Source organism: Dermacentor albipictus, chromosome 2 (assembly GCF_038994185.2).
Source record: "Dermacentor albipictus isolate Rhodes 1998 colony chromosome 2, USDA_Dalb.pri_finalv2, whole genome shotgun sequence".
NCBI classification, from domain to species: domain Eukaryota; kingdom Metazoa; phylum Arthropoda; class Arachnida; order Ixodida; family Ixodidae; genus Dermacentor; species Dermacentor albipictus.
In genome coordinates, this window is record NC_091822.1 from 154,110,875 (window position 1) to 154,129,395 (window position 18,521).

The window sequence follows — 18,521 nt, forward strand, 5'->3', positions numbered from 1 at the left end:
TTCTAAAATTGGAATTATTGCAGCTGATTTTTGAACAGGCCAGTGAGGAGGACATTGAAATTGGGTTAGAACTTTTTAGGAACAGAGAGAAAGGGGACATAGAGAGAGAAGAACGGGAGAGAGAGGAACGCGAGAAAGATCACGAGTTAAGAAAAATGCAACTTGGACTTGAAAGCAAACGTTTGCAGTCGTCTCAAGGAAGTGAAGGGGCTCTGGGACGATCAAGTGAGGCAGCATCATACCGCATGGACAAGCTCTTAAAGCAATTTGAGGTCGGCAACGACGTAGGCTTGTTCCTAGGAAATTTTGAAAGGACTTGTGGGAAGATGAACTTCGATCCGAGTACGTGGCCACAGCTGTTGCTGTCTATGTTGCCGTGTGAGGCTGCGGAAGTAATCGCCATACTCAGTGCGCAGGATGCATAAAATTTTGCGAAAGTTAAGGCTAGTCTTTTAAAAAAGTACCGTCTTTCAGCCGAAGCTTTTCGGTAAAGGTTTAGAAGCACGGGCAAGAATAGCGAGGGCTATCCGGAGTTTGCATACGGCTTAAAGGCCAACCTAGGCGAGTGGCTAAAAAGCGCGGAAGCGTAGTAGAGCAGAGACATGATTATTGAATCCATGTGTCTAGAGCAGTTTTACAAAAGCACCCCACCATCTGTGAATACAAGACAGAGGAAACGTAAACACTCTGGAAATCTTTGGCTGAATTAGCCAAAGAGTACGCAACGCGTAGACAGCTGAACGCCGAGGACGGAAATTAGGACGGCCGAAATTGACCGCGGAAACCATTTATGTTCCAAAAGGGTTCGCAGACTAGACGACCGGAGCCTGTAGAGGTGGATGAAAAGCTCTTAGAAAAGAGCAAGGAGAAATCAAACGGGAAAACCGTACAAAATGAGCAGAAAGGAAAATTCGAATCTTTTAGACCGATCCGCTGCTATATGTGCCACAAACTCGGACATATCGCTGTAAACTGCGGGAAGCCTAGCGTAGTTTTCTCCTACGTGGATGAAAAAGATGTGAATATGGAACTTGTAAGCCCATATCTTCACGCCCTGCAAGTTAATGGCAAACCATGCCGGGTGCTGCGAGACAGGGCCTCCACTATAGACATTGTCCATCCGTCTTACGTGACGGTAGGTGACTTCACGGGAGAAGTAGCATAGATCAAATAGGTTGTAGAAGAACACAGCCTGTGTTTGCCCATGGCCAAAGTCAAAGTCAGCTTGTGACCGAGGCTGCAGTTTCCAAATTTTTGTCGCTGCAGTACCCTTACATTTTTGGAATCGGTCGGATGAATTACTGCATGACAAAGGGCTTAAACTGGGAGAGGGCGTAGTACAGGCGTTGACGCGAAGCCAAGCTCAAAAAATCGCGTCGCTTTCGGCTGAAAATGCAAAAGCTGCTCCATTGGAAGTTGCAAAAGTGGTAAATTCAGTAACCGAATCCCAGCTAGGCTCGAGGGACGAAAAAACGGTTGAGGAAATTCTGCCACCAGCTCAATGAGAGCGCATCACTAGGGTGTCAAAGTTCACGCCTGCAGGAAGAGCCAGCTGACGCACTCGCAAGCGAGAGAGGGTCGGTCCTATCAGCGGCCTGAAAGAACTTTGATCAGCTCTTACGTGTGGACAGATTGTCACTGGCAGCCGAGCAAAAGAATGATGACAGTTTAACTAAATTGCATCGCACAGCTAAAGAAGGCATTGCTAGGCGCAACGTGACGATACTAGAGAGAGAAAGATTGTTGTATCGGCACTACAGAGACGGAAAGGGTAGGATTCTAGATCAATTAGACGTACCTACCAACTACAGGGAGGACCTTTTGAGTCTATCATGGAAATGGGTTGTCTGGCCACCTAAGCATAAACAAATCAAAGGAAAGATTGCTTATCGAATACTACTCCCCTGGCTGTTTCAAAGACGTAGAAAACTTTGCAGTGTCATGCGACGCCTGCCAGCGCTCGGATAAACCAGGAGAAACATAAAAAGCTCCACCAAAGGTAGTGCCCTTAATAAGAGAACGTTTCAGACGACTTGTGATTGACACGGTAGGAACTCTACCAAAGAAAAAGTCGGGTTACAGGTACTTATTTACCATGCTGTGTCCGGCTACAATTAAAGTTTCCGAAAGCAATGCCACTGAAAGAGCTCAGCTCCATGGAAGTAATAGACGTGTTTTTGTCGGTATTCGCACGAGTTGGGTTTCCAGCCGAAATTCAGGTGGATCAAGGGTCAGTATTCACCAGCGCACTGACTTCCACACATTTACAAAAGTGCGGAGTAAAGTTGATACACAGTTTCGTCTATCACCCTCAGTCAAATAGTGCAGAGAGGTGGCATTCAGTGATTAAGGGAGCTTTGCGGGCGCTGTGTTACGAACTCAGGGAGCACTGGGAGAATTGTCTTCCGGCCACTTTGTTTGCATTGCGAACGGTTCCTCATGAGGCTATAGGTTTTCGCCAGTAGAACTAGTGTATCTGAGGACACTCCGTTCTCCACTGAGAATGTTAAGAGAGATGCGGGAGCAAAGAGGAGAGAGTCCAACAATAGGAGAATACGTGCTAAATCTGCTGGAACGGCTAAGTGCAACCCAAGAACTAGTCGAAAAGAACATGGGAGTAGCTCAAAAGAACGCCGAGTTCTATGAAGACAAGAATGCGAGGCTTCGTACGTTTAACGCCGGAGACCTGGCAATGATCTTCAGACAGTCAAGAAAGAACAAGCTTGAAGTTCACTGGGACGGGCCTGGTAAAGTGTTGCACAAACTTTCAGATACTAACTATGCTGTGAAAATGCCCCGGTAGCAGGAAGGAGGTGAGGATATACCACTGCAATTTGATGAAGCCGTACGTAGAGCGGAGCGGAGTCGTTAGCTGTACCATCAAGGAGCAGGATCACACTAGTACCGAGTTTAATGATTATAAGGCAACCCCGAACTCTGAAATCAGGCTGGAAGAAGTGGTAAAACATTCGGTAAGCTCGCACGCTCTTAGACCCGAGTAGCTAGATGAGCTAAAAGGGATGTTAGGGGAATATCTCGATAGATTCAGCGATCGGCCAGGTAGAAGCGAAATAATAACGTATGAAAAAATGGCTGTGGCTTAGGTAAGGTTAAGCCCAGGATGCGAAGCATACTAGCCTTTATTTTAGTTGTTGAACCACTGTTTAGCCTGGTGAACTGCTGTTGCTTGGCTATATTTGGTTCGGCTAGACGAAGAAACAACTCATGCATTACTTCTTCGCCTTCAAGAGTGGAACGCGACAGCGTTCCCGTCGACCCGCCAAGGGGTGTAAGACAATGGGCTACAGGGCAGCGACTACGCGCCCCGCATTGGACGCGGTGAGCGTCGAGCAAAGCAGCATTCGGCGCGGCAACGAAATGTGCGCCTGAGCAAGAGACGCACGCCTTAGAAACAGCGCGTTTCTAAGGCAACACCGCATTCACTAGAGGCGCTTTTGTACCGCTTTGAAGCGTTGTACTCGTGGCTCAGTGGTAGCGTCTCCGTCCCACACTCCGGAGACCCTGGTTCGATTCCCACCCAGCCCGTCTTGCAAGAGTTGAGCCAAAGCCACTTCTCCTCTGTCGTGACGTCACGGTGTCACGTGATTTCATGGTCACCGCCGCGCCTGAGGAGCTGGGTTGAGCCCTCGTAATATGCTTCGCATAATAGAGCTGACATCAACCGAACCTGTAAGGTCAAAGCCTTACAGGATGTCTCCACGACAGATATAAATTATGGAGGCAGAGATACAGCCCATGCTAGAGTTGGGAGTTATTGAGCCTACTGAGAGTGACTACACGTCACCACTAATACGTGCAGAAACACCTAATAAAGACCATCATCCGTGTGTTGACTACAGGAATTTAAATGCCATCACTGGGGATCAGTTTTACCCAATACCCAACATTGAGGAACGAATCGGAAGAGTTAGTCCTGCTAAATACATTTCAACTATAGATTTCGTGCCGGGATACTGGCAAGTCCCCCTTTCAGGAAGTGCCAGCCGCTATGCCGCAATTATATCACATGTAGGCACTTCTCGCCCTCCCACCCTCAGCTTTGGGCTGAAGAACGTGCCGTTTAGCTTCTCTAGGTTAATGGATATTGTCCTAAATGACTTGCAGGCGTTCGCGTTGCCATATCTTGATGATGTAGCAATTTTTTCGGAGAGCTGGTAACAGCACGTATCGCACCTCCAACAGCTGTTCCGGCGGTTCAGGCAAGCAGGCTTAACGACGAAGGCGGAAAAGTGCAGGTTTATTTAGCTGCTCGCAGGTTACTTATCTGGGCCATGTTGTCGGTCAGGGCACGAGACGGCCGGCCGAGCTGAAAGCAGCTACGATTGGAGATTTTTCTCAGCCGCGCACGAAAACAGACATTCGTTCATTTTTGGTACTTGTGGGGTACTATGAACGGTACATTCCGAATTACTCGCATATAGCAAGTCCTTCAACGCAAATAGAAAGTCCTTTATCGACATTCTCTACATTTTTAGTTTTTCTTTTAAATGCAACAAACCTCACCAAATACGGTGCAGTGGTCGCCGAGAAATACGATTTCTCCCTATCCATGTATTTAGATTGGAGTACCCGAGCTAAAGCTTCCTCTTAAACAGCGGAACAAACGGGGGCCAGATTAGCACGTTTCAGAGAAGCTTACCAAGCGCGCAAGCGTGCCAAGATCGAAGCTACTGCAACCCCCGCCGTCGTTCAGCAATACGAACGAGGAGGAGACGAAGCCGTGCATTCAAGCAACGGCCCCACAACGAACGGTTCACGAGGCTGGTCCCTTCGGCTGGCGGCAAGCTCGACTGCTACGACCAGTTTTCACCGAGACCTCACAGACAACCCGTTCGGCAGCATGGGTAACGTGCGTGAACGTCTGTGGCGTAATTTTAATGAAACATTGTGTGTTTGCATAGACTTTGCAAAAGCAAGGCAAGCAGACCTATCGCTTGTGATAAATACGTTTACAAGAATTAAACCTCAGACAGTTATTTCGTCTGAATAATAAGTACAAAGTGGGCAAATGGTTCAAATAAATAACCGCTTTATACGAGTTAACGCAAAAATGAAAAACATTATGGTTCTACGGTGGTTGTCGGTAGTGCCTGACCAAGCATTATTTTGCTTCATTTTGTATTAGCGACAGACGGTAAAGTTCTTTTTTTTTTCTCAAGCGGCAGTTAAACAAAAAGTTCATGCTAGGTGAACAAGTACATTGCGTCTGAAATTGCTGTTGGCAAAATGTTTAGATTAAAAAAAATATTGTGAAATAATCTACGCAGATACCTTGAAAAACTAAGTAGGTTATACTAAGCGGTATCTCATGGCCATGCATTCACAGTTGGCTCCACCGACAGTACCGATAATCCAGACACTTGCTTTCGATTCTGCTTACGTCGCTCCTATGGGGCGTTCAACACTTCTGCTATAAGAAAGGAATACAGCAAGAGCGGACACTCCCCTCGAGTCCAGCGGCCCAATTGACTGCAGCGCACGAAGTCGTCGGGGTTGATACCCGAACCACACTTCCGGTATCGGTTTTGTGCGCGCGTATTTTGAATACTAGCTGGTGAACGCGACACGCCGGCTCCGCTGCTTTATTTTTTTATTCTACAATTAAACGGCGCGCGGTCTTCGCAAGAATCGTTTTATTAATAAGTAAAATTGCGAGCGATCTTCACAAGCCTCCATGTAACATGTGCCACGTGCAATTTCATGCAGACGGAAGACGCCTTGAGAAATGAGGAAATGTTTATTTCATTCTTTATGAATGCTCTTTGCGGGCTTTTTGTGCATTCATTCAACGTGGTGGCACCAGTTAGGCAGCAGTATACGAAGGTCCAGCAGACGACGTCAGCTGAAAAAGATCAAGTTAAAAGCAAATGTTATTTTGGTATTAACATGGTAGAATAATGCGTGTATAGGCGAAGCGTGCGAAAGTGGAGAATGGGCGGCATAACAAACAAAAGCAGTTCGTATTTACACACATGGCGTAGAAAAAAACAGGACTCATCCAAAACAATATCGTGCATGCCACGAAAACATATTTCTAAGCATTCTCCTCTTACCCGGCCTTATTCCCTGCACTTTAGTAGCACGAATGCACGGGCTACTGCGCGTTTCGCGAACTTGGCTACAACCAACGCGATAGTACGCTACGAATACACAGAGGTGGCCACAACACAGGCTCTCAACCAGACCATGCTGGACGCACGTAGAGCAGAATTCCTTCTACTCGCACTCAAGACAAATGCGTGCATGGGTCCTGTCTACAATAAAGAATTTTGGAGTTAGTAATCGCTGGCGTTTGTGCTCGTTAACGTTATCTCTTGCGCGTTCTGCCGGCGCAAGCAACACACTCCCTTGTTATCACTCTTGACACTTGGTCGTCACGTTTACGACAAGCGTGAGTACCGAGAGAAGGCTTAAATTGTTGCGGGGACATAAAAATTGTCACAATCTTGTCGCAGTAAGATTCAGTACGCGCCAAACTATGACACCACGGTCGAGCTGCTTATCGCTGCGTCACAACAGGCGCGGCGACCATGCCCCATAAGTAACAAAGAAAGTACCCAAATTAATTTTCAAACAATGTTGGGCGTCAGAGAATGCGCCATGAACTTTTCTTATCGGTGCATTAAAGCGCGAAACTGGGCACTACGGCCGAGCTGCTTTTCGCTAAACCGCGTCACAGCGCCAGGCGCGCCCACTACGCTCTAGGTGTACCCCAAAAAGTAACGAAATTGTCGCAGTAAAATTTAGTACACGCGAAACTGCTTCACAGCACCCTGTGCGACTGGCATGGCCCAAAACTACCAAGATGAGTTAATATTGAGGCTCATAGAAACCGTTGCAAACATCCCCCAAGTACGATTCATTAATTCAATTTAACTGCGCCAAGACGGCCGCGTTCTTTTTCGTTAACTGCGTCACAAGTCTAGCCTATAGGTGCCGTGCCGTCAGCTTAATTGCTTGAAATGCATCGCAGACTGTCGAACAAACTTTCTCACCTTGCCGTAGTCCAATAGTGCAGTGGTGCCATATCGAAGTTCAGAAGGAGCGCAAGAATTCGCCGGGAGCCCACCAAACCAGGCCAAATCCAAAAATTGGAGGACGCTTAAGCTTCGCCTTCAAGAGTGGAACGCGATAGCGTTATCGCACCCCGTTCGCACCGCCTACTCAAACGATCTACGCCACCGAAACGTCGCGATCGGCACAGATAACCGGGTCGCGGCGCGCTATGAAGGCGGACGCGATCATGGGATGAGTGGGGCGCTGCGTGTCGGGGCAGCGCCGTACATTGCGAGGAGGGACTCTTCTCTGTTTGCCGCAAGATGGCTCTGCGTGTGCGCAGAGCGCAGAAGAAATGTAGCGGGAACCTACTTCGCTACTCGTGAAACTGCGACTTCTGTAAGTTACATGGTCATAATTACCGACATACACCGCAGTATAAGTTTCTACGGCGCGTTTCTCAGCCAACACCGCATTCACTAGAGGCGATTTTGTCGCGCTTTGAAGGAACGAACTCGTGCCTGAGTGGTAGCGTCTCCGTCTCACACTCCGGAGACCCTGGTTCGATTCCCACCAGCCCCTATTGCAAGGTGTTTTTTATTTATAAAGTGCCTTCTGGGATTTATCACTCACGGCCAACGCCGCCGACACCGACGACACCGGCTTTTCTGCGACACGAGCTCCTTAACTCTGTCGCGTTAAAAATGGAAAAACGGGCAGACGTAACGGAACACGCCAACGCTCAGATGCGCGGCCTGCCTCGCTCGCTTCGGTGGTGTGTCTGACGAATGGCGCGTGCAGCTGGCTCGTCATTCAGCGATTCGCCAGTCTCTAGGCAACGGAAGTAAGCCCCAAAAGTTTAACTTAAATTATCCCCTGATATCTTTACTTTTGCCGGGAAAGCATAAAAAAACAATTTCTGTTAATCTCATTTCAGATTCTTTTTTTTTTCGATGCTTGCGGCAGCATACATTCGGCGTTAATACTATAGTGTGACGTATTTGCTGTTTCCACTTTTCGCCAAGTGTCCGCTCTTGTTATAGTCCTTTCTTTATGCTTCAACTTCCAAGTCACCACCAAGCGCATGGCTTCCATGGCTTCTTCAAGGCGACTTCTTCAAGGCGACAAAGGCGACAAAGACGACAAAAGCGACAAAGACGGGACAAAAGAAGACACATAGGGAAACACACAGCGCTATCTGTGTCCCTATGTGTCTTCTTTTGTCCCGTCTTTTAATCGCGCTACCGTACTCCCCTTGAAAATGCATTACAACAAGCCCACATTGCAACCCTCGTGTTCCATGGTTTGTTACGATCGGCCTGCGGGCGCTGGCGATCTTCGGAGAAGTGACCTCCGAAGCCTTCCTACCCCGCTGCGACGACCCGCTTTGTAAAGACGACAATGCGCCGTGTCAACAGTCGTACGGCGCCGGTATGTCTAGACGCGGTCGGTGGACCAGGTATTGCTAGTGGATTCACCGTCGCCGTCACGGTATGTTTGGGGCGGGGGAACTTCTGGAAGAGGATGTTTTGCGGTGCGGACTCACGGGCCCCAGAACCCGTCCCAGTGAATGGAGAGACGCGGCGGCCACTGATGGTGGGGTCAGCTCTGAGAACAAAGAGGCGCCTGCTCGGGTGAAGACCTCTGTCTGCGAGAACAATTTCACCTCGGTGTGTTCAGTGAAACCTGTACGGAAGTGAGTGTGTAAACCCTCGCCTCAAACGCGGTGGCTCCGATGACTTTGGACGCTCCCATTGGTCGAAGGTTGAACGGCCGTTTTCCCTCACCTAGGGATCTAGGCAGGACAGAGTGTATTTAAGCAGCCGTTGTCGACAATTCAGTGTGCATTCTCTTTCATTCATGCTAGACTGATGAACTGTAACGTTCTCCACCCTTCACGTAGATATTGTAAATAAATCCCATATTCCTCGTTCTCGATGAGAACAACTCTCTCCCTTCAACAACGTCCTCAGCGTGGATGAGTTGGACGACGGCATGGGCCAGCTAACATCTATTTCATGCGCAACCCCAATCCTTAGATCTGGCTGACAGCGGTGAGACGGACTTTGCGACGTGGTGCTGTGTGTGTGGTGAGTGCTTGGTTCTGGCTTTGACTCTCTAGGCTTCATTTTGTGGTTGTTCAGTTTAGAATAGTAGGGAAGGTGGATTGTTGATTGTTTGCTAGGTTGTGTTTACCTAGGCATGCTTAACGAGCAGGACAAAGGAAGTAAAGCAGCAATCATGGAGTTAAGGGCACTGCTGAGAGACGAATTTTTTATACTTGGTGAGGAACTGGGCCTGGAGGTACGCAAGGAAATCCTAAAATTGGAATTATTGCGCCTAATTTCCGAACAGGCCAGTGAGGACGACATTGAAATTGGGTTAGAAATTTTTTGGAAAAGAGAGAAACGGGACAGAGAGAGAGAGAAGAACGGGACATAGAGGAACGCGGGAAAGATTGCGAGTTAAGAAAAATGGAACTTGGACTTGAAAACAAACGTTTGTAGTTGTCTCAAGGAAGCGAAGGGGCTTTGGGACGATCAAGTGAGGCAGCATCATACCGCATGGACAAGCTCTTAAAGCCATTTGTGGTCGGCAACGACGTCGGCTTATTCCTAGGAAATTTTGAAAGGACTTGCGAGAAGATGAACATCGATCCGAGTACGTGGCCACAACGGTTGCTGTCTATCTTGACGTGTGAGGCTGTGGAAGTAGTCGTCATACTCAGTGCGCAGGATGCATATAATTTTGCGAAAGTTAAGACTAGTCTTTTAAAAAGTTACCCCCTTTCAGCCGAAGCTTTTCAGCAAAGGTTTAGAAGCACGGGCAAGAATAGCGAGGTCTATCCGGAGTTTGCATACGGCTTAAAGGCCAACCTAGGCGAGTGGCTAAAAAGCGCGGAAGCGTAGTAGAGCAGATACATGATTATTGAAAGCATGTTTCTAGAGCAGTTTTACAAAAGCACACCACCATCTGTGAATACAAGACAGAGGAAACGTAAACACTGTGGAAAGGGCGGCTGAATTAGCCAAAGAGTACGCAACGCGTAGAAAGCTGAACGCCGAGGACGGAAATTGGGACAGCCGTAATAGACCGCGGAAACCATTTACGTTCAAAAAGGGTTCGCAGACTAGACGACGGGAGGCTATAGACGTGGACAAAAAGCCCTCAGAAAAGAGCAAGGAGAAATCAAACGGAAAAACCATGCAAAAAGAGCAGAAAGGAAAATTCGAATCTTTTAAACCGATCCGCTGCTATATGTGCCACAAACTCGGACATATCGCTGTAAACTGCGGGAAGCCTAGCGTAGTTTTCTCCTACGTGAATGAAAAAGATGTGAATATGGAACTTTTAAGCCCATATCTTCACGACCTGCAAGTTAATGGCAAACCATGCCGGGTGCTGCGAGACAGGGCCTCCACTATGGACATTGTCCATCCGTCTTACGTGACGGTAGGTGACTTCACGGGAGAAGTAGCATGGATCAAATAGGTTGTAGAAGAACATAGCATGTGTCTGCCCATGGCCAAAGTCAAAATCAGTAGAACGTTCGGGGTGCTTGTGACCGAGGCTGCAGTTTCCAAATTTTTGTCGCTGCAGTACCCTTACATTTTTGGAATCGGTCGGATGAATTACAGCATGACAAAGGGCTTAAACTGGGAGAGGGCGTAGTACAGGCGTTGACGCGAAGCCAAGCTCAAAAAATCGCGCCGCTTTCGGCTGAAAATGCAAAAGCTGCTCCAGCGGAAGTGGCAAAAGAGGTAAATTCAGTAACCGAATCCGAGCTAGGCTCGAGGGACGAAAAAACGGTTGAGGAAATTCTGCCGCCAGCTCAATGAGAGCGTATCAATAGAGTGTCAATGTTCACGCCTGCAGGAAGAGCCAGCTGACGCACTCGCAAGCGAGAGAGGGTCGTTCCTATCAGCGGCCTGAAAGAACTTTGATCAGCTCTTACGTGTGGACAGGGTGTCACTGGCGGCCGAGCAAAGGAATGATGACAGCTTGACTAAATTGCATTGCACAGCTAAAGAAGGCATTGCTAGGCGCAACGTGACGATACAAGAGAGAGGAAGGTTGTTATATCGGCACTATAGAGACCGAAAGGGTAGGATTCTAGATTAGTTAGTCGTACGTACCAAGTACAGGGAGGACCTTGTGAGTCTCTGTCATGGAAATGGGTTGTCTGGCCACCTAGGCATAAACAAAATAAAAGGAAAGATTGCTTATGGAATACTACTCCCCTGGCTGTTTCAAAGACGTAGAAAACATTGCAGGGTCATGCGACGCCTGTCTGCGCTCGAATAAACGAGGAAAAACATGAAAAGCTCCGCTAAAGGTAGTGCCTTTAATAACAGAACCTTTCAGACGACTTGTGATTGACACGGTAGGACCTCTACCAAAGAAAAATTCGGGTTACAGGTACTTATTTAACATGCTCTGTCCGGCTACAAAGTTTCCGAAAGCAATGCCTCTAAAAGAGCTCAGCTCCACGGAAGTAATAGACGTGTTTTTGTCGGTATTCGCAGGAGTTGGCTTTCCAGCCGAAATTCAGGTGGATCAAGGGTCAGCATTCACCAGCGTACTGAATTCCACATTCTCACAAACGTGCGGGATAAACATAATACACAGTTCCGTCTATCACTCTCAGTCAAATAGTGTAGAGAGGCGGCATTCAGTGCTTAAGTGAGTTTTGCGTGCGCTCTGTTATGAGCACAAGGAGGACTGGCAGAACTGCCTGCCGGCAACTTTGTTTGCTTTACGAACGGTTCCACATGAAGCGACAGGGTTCTCGCCAGCAGAACTAGTGATTGGGAGGACACTCCGTTCTCCACTGAGAATGTTAAGACAGATGTTGGAGGAAAGAGGAGAGAGTCCAACACTAGGAGAATACGTGCTAAATCTGCTGGAACGGCTAAGTGCAACCCAAGAACTAGTCGAAAAGAACATGGGGGTAGCTCAAAAGAACGCCAAGTTCTTTGACGTCAAGAATGCGAGGCTTCGTACGTTTAACGTCGGAGACCAGGTAATGATCATCAAACCTTCAAGAAAGAACAAGCTTGAAGTTCACTGGGACGGGCCCATTAAATTGTTGCACAAACTTTCAGATACTAACTATGCTCGGAAAATGCCCCGGTAGCAGGATGGAGGTGAGGATATACCACTGCAATTTGATGAAGCCGTACGTAGAGCGAAGCGGAGTCGTTAACTGTACAATCAAGTAGCAGGATGACACTAGTACCGAGTTTAATGAGTATAAGGCAACCTCCAACTCTGAAATCAGGCTGGAAGAAGTGGTAAAGCATTCGGTAAGCTCGCACGCTCTTAGACCCGAGCAGCTAGATGAGCTAATAGGGATGCTAGGCGAACATCTCGATAGGTTCAGCGATCGGCCAGGTAGAAGCGAAATAATAACGTATGAAATGGAGCTGACATCAACCGAACCTGTAAGATCAAAGCCTTAAAGGATGTCTCCACGACAGAGATAAATTATGGAGGCAGAGATACAGCCCATGCTAGAGTTGGGAGTTATTGAGCATGCTGAGAATGACTACACGTCACCACTAATACTTGTAGAAATACCTAATAAAGACAATCATCCGTGTGTTGACTACAGGAATTTAAATGCCATCACTGGCGATCAGTTTTACCCAATACCCAACATTGAGGAACGAATCGAAAGAGTTAGCCCTGCTAAATACATTTCAACTATACATTTCGTGCCGGGATACTGGCAAGTTCCCCTTTCAGGAAGTGCCAGCCGCTATGCCGCATTTATATCACCTGTATGCACTTTTCGCCCTCTCACCCTCAGCTTCGGGCTGAAGAACGCGCCGTTTATCTTCTCTAAGGTAATGGATATTGTCCTAAAGGTGTTGCAGGCGTTCGCATTGCCATATCTTTATGATGTAGCAATTTTGTCGGACAGCTGGTAACAGCACGTATCGCATCTCCAACAGGTGTTCTGGCGGTTGAGGCAAGCAGGCTTAACGATGAAGGCGGAAAAGTGCAGGTTTGGCTGCTCGCAGGTTACTTATCTGGGCCATGTTGTCGGTCAGGGGACGAGACGGCCGGCCGAGCTGAAGCCAGCTACGATTGGAGTTTTTTCTCAGCCGCGCACGAAAACAGACATTCGTTCATTTTTGGGACTTGTGGGGTACTATCAACGGTACATTCCGAATTACTCGCATATAGCAAGTCCTTTAACGAAAATAGCAAGTCCTTTAACCAACAGTCTATACATTTTAAGTTTTTGTTTTAAATGCGACAAACCTCACCAAATACGGTGCAGTGGTTGCCGAGAAAAAACGAATTCTCCTTATCCATGTATTTAGATAGGAGCACCGGAGATATACTTCCTCATAAACACCGGAACAAACGGGGGCCAGATTAGCACGTTTCAGAGAAGCTTACCAAGCGCGCAAGCGTGCCAAGATCGAAGCTACTGCAACCGCCGCCGTCATTCACCAACACGAACGAGGAGGAGACGAAGACGTGGATTCAAGCAACGGCCCCCACAACGAACGGTTCACGAACCACACCCTTCGGCTGGCGGCAAGCTCGACTGCTACGACCAGGTTTCACCGTGACTTCACAGACAACCCGTTCGGCAGCATGGGTAACGTGCGTGAAAGACTGTGGCGTAATTTTAATGAAGCATTGTGTGTTTGCACAGTCTTTGCAAAACCAAGGGAAGCAGACCTATCGCTTGTAATAAATACGGTTACAAGAATTAAACCTCAGACAGTTATTTCGTCTGAATAATAAGTACAAAGTGGGCAAATGATTAAAAGAAATAACCGCTTTATACGAGTTAACGCAAAAATGAAAAACATTATGGTTCTACGGTGGTTGTCGGTAGTCGCTGACCAAGCAATATTTTTTTCATTTTGTATTAGCGACAGACGCTAAAGTTCTTTTTTTTTCTCAAGCGGCAGTTAAATAAAAAGTTCATGCTACACTCTAAGAAAAATCCCGGGGAAAACGGGAGTAACTGCGCCGTTAGTCCTAAAAAGGGCGCTTTCGTCCCTTAAAGGACTAACTGCATGAATGTGCGTGCCGTGTGCAAATTTCGGAGAGTAAATGTTTAGTCCCTGCTCGGAAAGAGAGCAATGGGAGGACGAACGGCAACAGTTACTCCCCAGGCACTTCGCTGCTTTCGTCCGTGTCATGGAGCGATGCGGCGAAAACGGTATTGTCTATAAATCGTGAACGGTTCGAAGTTCGTGCATTGTCTATTGAACTACATGCAAAGCAGCACCTTGCCTCTTCGTGAAAAAAATTACGTGAAACTTAAAACTGGAATGTGAAGAGGCATGTCCTTCGTGAGCACCCCATAAGTGAGCGATGCACATTAAATGCGCAAGTCATTGATAGACGGCTAGATTTTCTTGGTCAACAGTACCTAAGTTCCTTCCGTTCCAAGGAGGTTGCGAACTGAAGCGATGTGTAGCTCAAACGGCACACGCTAAGCGACAGAGAAATTGCCCTTCTCTGTTGTCTTAGAGGTGGCCCGTTTGAGCTCGCTACACGTATCCATGGCGTAGTGCCTCAGTTTAAATCCCCCTAAGAATACTCGGGCTCAGTTCCTTTCGCAGTCGCTTATGGTTGCAAGTACACTCAACGTTAGACTCTCACTGCATAGCTTGCACAAAATACGGAGTCACTTTTATATTGCCGCACTTGCGTTCCAATGTTTAACTATGTCTAAATATCCCGTCTTCCCAAGCAAGATGCCCGCTTTCTTTGGGACATCCTGCAAAGAACTTTAAAAAAGGAGCTTCCTATTACTGCGTTCGGAATAAGGTTTTTGCCATGTGCTGAACCTGACGGTGTGCCGGTGGACATGTTGATGCTATTGTGTATGCAAAGTGTGTGGCGAACTCGTATGGCTGTACGCAATGCTGATGTTGATGCAAGGCCAGCAATGTATTATTTTACCGAGAATGTTAATTATACAAGCGAAGTGTTGAAACTGCTAAGTGATCCGCCAAATTGGCTTTCAGTGTAGGACAGTTTGGCTTCGATGAAGCCATTTTAACATGACACATCAGTCTTAGTAACGACTAGACGTTTTAACATTCGGTTTGATTTGACAATATTTGTATGTACTTGCCAAGCCGGTAATAAAGAAAAAAAAAAGCGGCGTGGTGAAGTGGTCAGAGTACCTGACTTTTCTCTCGGGCACGTTTTTTTTTTCAGCTCATTAATTTTTTTATTAGGGTATAAATGCCTAATTTAATTAATTCCAACTTTGCGGAGCATCGGAACGAATTACAGTTACTCCCTTGAGGACCATCGGGCAGGGGCAACTGTTAGTCCCCGAAGGAGTAAGCGCATGGGGAGTAACAGTTCATCCCATGTCAGTTCGTCCCCAAAAGGACTAATGGTTGTGGCAAATCAGTTAGTCCCCAAAAGGACTAACCTCCCTACCCCTTTTAGTCCTTTTTTTCTTAGAGTGTAGGTGCACAAGTACATTGCGTCAAAAAATTGTTGTTGGCAATGTGTTTCGATTAAAAAAAAATATACTGAAATAATCTACGCAGATACCTTGAATAGCTAAGCAGGTTATACTAAGTGGTACCTCATGGCCCTACATTCCGGTTGGCTCCAACGACAGTGCACGAATGACATCCACCTGGATTCTGCTTACGTCGCTCCTATGGGGCGTTCAACTCTGCTGCTATAAGAAAGGAATACAGCAAGACCGGACACTCCCGTAGAGTCCAGTGGCCCAAATGACTGCAGCGGACCAAGTCGTCGGCGTTAATATCTCAACCACACTTCCGGTATCGGTTTTGTGCGCGCGTATTTTGGAATACTACCTGGTACGTGTTACGCCGGCTCCGCTGCTTTCTTTTTTTCTGCTACAATTCAGCCACGCGCAGTCTTCGTGCGGAATCGTTTTATTGATAAGTAAGTTTGCGAGCGATCTTCACAAGCCTCCGTGCAACATGTGCCACATGCAATTTCATAAAGACGGAAGACGCCTTGTGAAATGAGGAAATGTTTATTTCATTCTTTATGAATGCTCGTTGCGGGCTTTTTGTGCATTCATTCTACGTGTTGGCACCAGTTAGGCAGCAGTATACGAAGCTCCAGCAGACGACGTCAGCTGAAAAAAATTAAGTTACAAGCAAATGTTATTTTGGTATTAACATGGTAGAATAATGCGTGTATAGGCAAAGCGTGCGAAAGTGGCGAATGGGAGGCATTACAAACAAAAGCAGTTCGTATTTACACACACGGCATAGAAAAAACCCGTCTCGTTCCAAACAATACCGTACATACCACGAAAACATTCTATTTCCAAGCATTCTCCTCTTACCGGGCCGTATTCCCTGCACTTCAGTAGCACGCATACACGGGCTACTGCGCGTTTCGCGAACTTGGCTACAACCAACGCGATAGTACGCTGCGAATACACAGAGGTGGCCACAACACAGGCTCTCAACCAGACCATGCTGGACGCTCGCAGAATTCCTTCTACTCGCACTCAAGACAAATGCGTGCATGGGTGACGTTCAGAATAAAGAATTTCCGAGTTACTAGTGCCTGGCGTTAGAGCTGGTTAACGTTATCTCTAGCGCGTTCTGCCGGCGCAAGCAACACACTCCCGTGTTATCACTCTTCACACTTGCTCGTCGCGTTTTCGACAAGCGTGAGTACCGAGAGAAGGCTTAAATTGTTGCGGGGACATAAAAATTGTCACAATCTTGCCGCAGTAAGATTCAGTACGCGCCAAACTGTCACCACGGGCGAGCTGCTTTTCGCTGCGTCACAACAGGCGGGGCGACCATGCCTCATAAGTAATAAATAAAATACCCAAATTAATTTTCAAACAATGTTGGGCGTCAGAGAATGCGCCATGAACTTTTCTTATCGGTGCACTAAAGCGCGAAACAGCGCGACACGGCCGAGCTGTTTTTCGCTAAACCGCGTCACAGCGCCAGGCGCGCCCACTACGCTCGAGGTGTACCCCAAAAAGTAACGAAATTGTCGCAGTAAAATTTAGTACACGCGAAACTGCTTCACAGCACCCTGTGCGACTAGCGTGCCCAAAAACTACCGAAATGAGTTAATATTGGGGTTCATCGAAAGCGTCGCAAACATCTTCCAGTACGATTCATTAATTCAAATTAACTGCACCACGACGCCCGCGCTCTTTTTCGTTAACTACTTCACAAGTCTAGCCTATAGGTGCCGTGTCGTAAGCTTAATTGCTTGAAATGCATCGCAGACTGTCGAACAAACTTTCTCACCTTGCCGTAGTCCAATAGTGCAGTGGTGCCATGTCGAAGTTCAGAAGGAGCGCAAGAATTCGCCGGGAGCCCACCAAACCAGGCCAAATCCAAAAATTGGAGGACCCTTAAGCTTCGCCTTCAAGAGTGGAACGCGATAGCGTTATCGCACCCCGTTCGCACCGCCTACTCAAACGATCTACGCCACCGAAACGTCGCGATCGGCACAGATAACCGGGCCGCGGCGCGCCATGAAGGCGGACGCGATCATGGGATGAGTGGGGCGCCGCGTGTCGGGGCCGCGCCGTACATTGCGAGGAGGGGCTCTTCCGTGTTTGCCGCAAGATGGCTCTGCGTGTGCGCAGAGCGCAGAAGAAATGTAGCGGAAACGTACTTCGCTACTCGTCAAACTGCGACTTCTGTAAGTTTCATGGTCATAATTACCGACATACACCGCAGTATAACTTTCTACGGCGCGTTTCTAAGACAACACCGCATTCACTAGATGCGATTTTGTTGCGCTTTCGAAGAATGAACTCGTGGCTGAGTGGTAGCGTCTCCGTCTCCCACTCCGGAGACCCTGGTTCGATTCTCACCAGCCCATCTTGCAAGGTTTTCTTTATTTATGAAGTGCCTTCTGGGATTTATCGCTCACGGCCAATGCCGCCGACGACAGCGGCTTTTCTGCGACACGAGCTCCTTCACGCTGTCGCGTTAAAAATCGAAAAACGGGCAGACGTAACCGAACACGCTAAGATGCGCGGCCTACCTCGCTCGCTTCGGCGGTGTGTCTGACGAATGGCGCATGCAGCTGGCTCGTCATTCAGCGATTCGCCTTTCTCTAGGCAATGGAAGTAAGCCCTAAAGTTTAATTTATACCCAGATATCTTTGCTTTTGCCGGGAAAGCATAAAAAAATTTTTGTTAATCTCATTTCACATTCTTATTTTTTTCGATGCTTGCGCCAGCATACATTCGGCGTTACTACTATAGTGTGACGTATTTGCTGTTTCCACTTTTCGCCAAGTGTCCACTCTTGTTATATTCCTTTCTTTATGCTTCAACTTCCAAGTCACCATCAAGCGCATGGCTTCCATGGCTTCTTCAAGGGGAGTACGGTAGCGCGATTAAAAGACGGGACAAAAGAAGACACATAGGGAAACACACAGCGCTATCTGTGTCCCTATGTGTCTTCTTTTGTCCCGTCTTTTAATCGCGCTACCGTACTCCCCTTGAAGATGCATTACAACAAGCCCACATTGCAACC

General features: G+C 47.6%; 1 protein-coding gene across 2 annotated transcripts in view; it reads right to left on the reverse strand.

Annotated features, from left to right (window-relative positions):
* Positions 1–18,521, reverse strand: part of LOC135915455 (NAD kinase-like) — a 111,559-nt gene that overhangs the window by 63,792 nt on the left and 29,246 nt on the right. The window contains exon 2 of one of the 2 annotated variants that reach the window (XM_065448534.1): positions 11,154–11,208. The exons of the other annotated variant lie outside the window; for it this stretch is intronic. Within the exon in view, the coding sequence (XP_065304606.1) occupies positions 11,154–11,208 (55 nt within the window). The remainder of the gene's footprint in view (positions 1–11,153; positions 11,209–18,521) is intronic. 2 annotated transcript variants of the gene reach the window in all.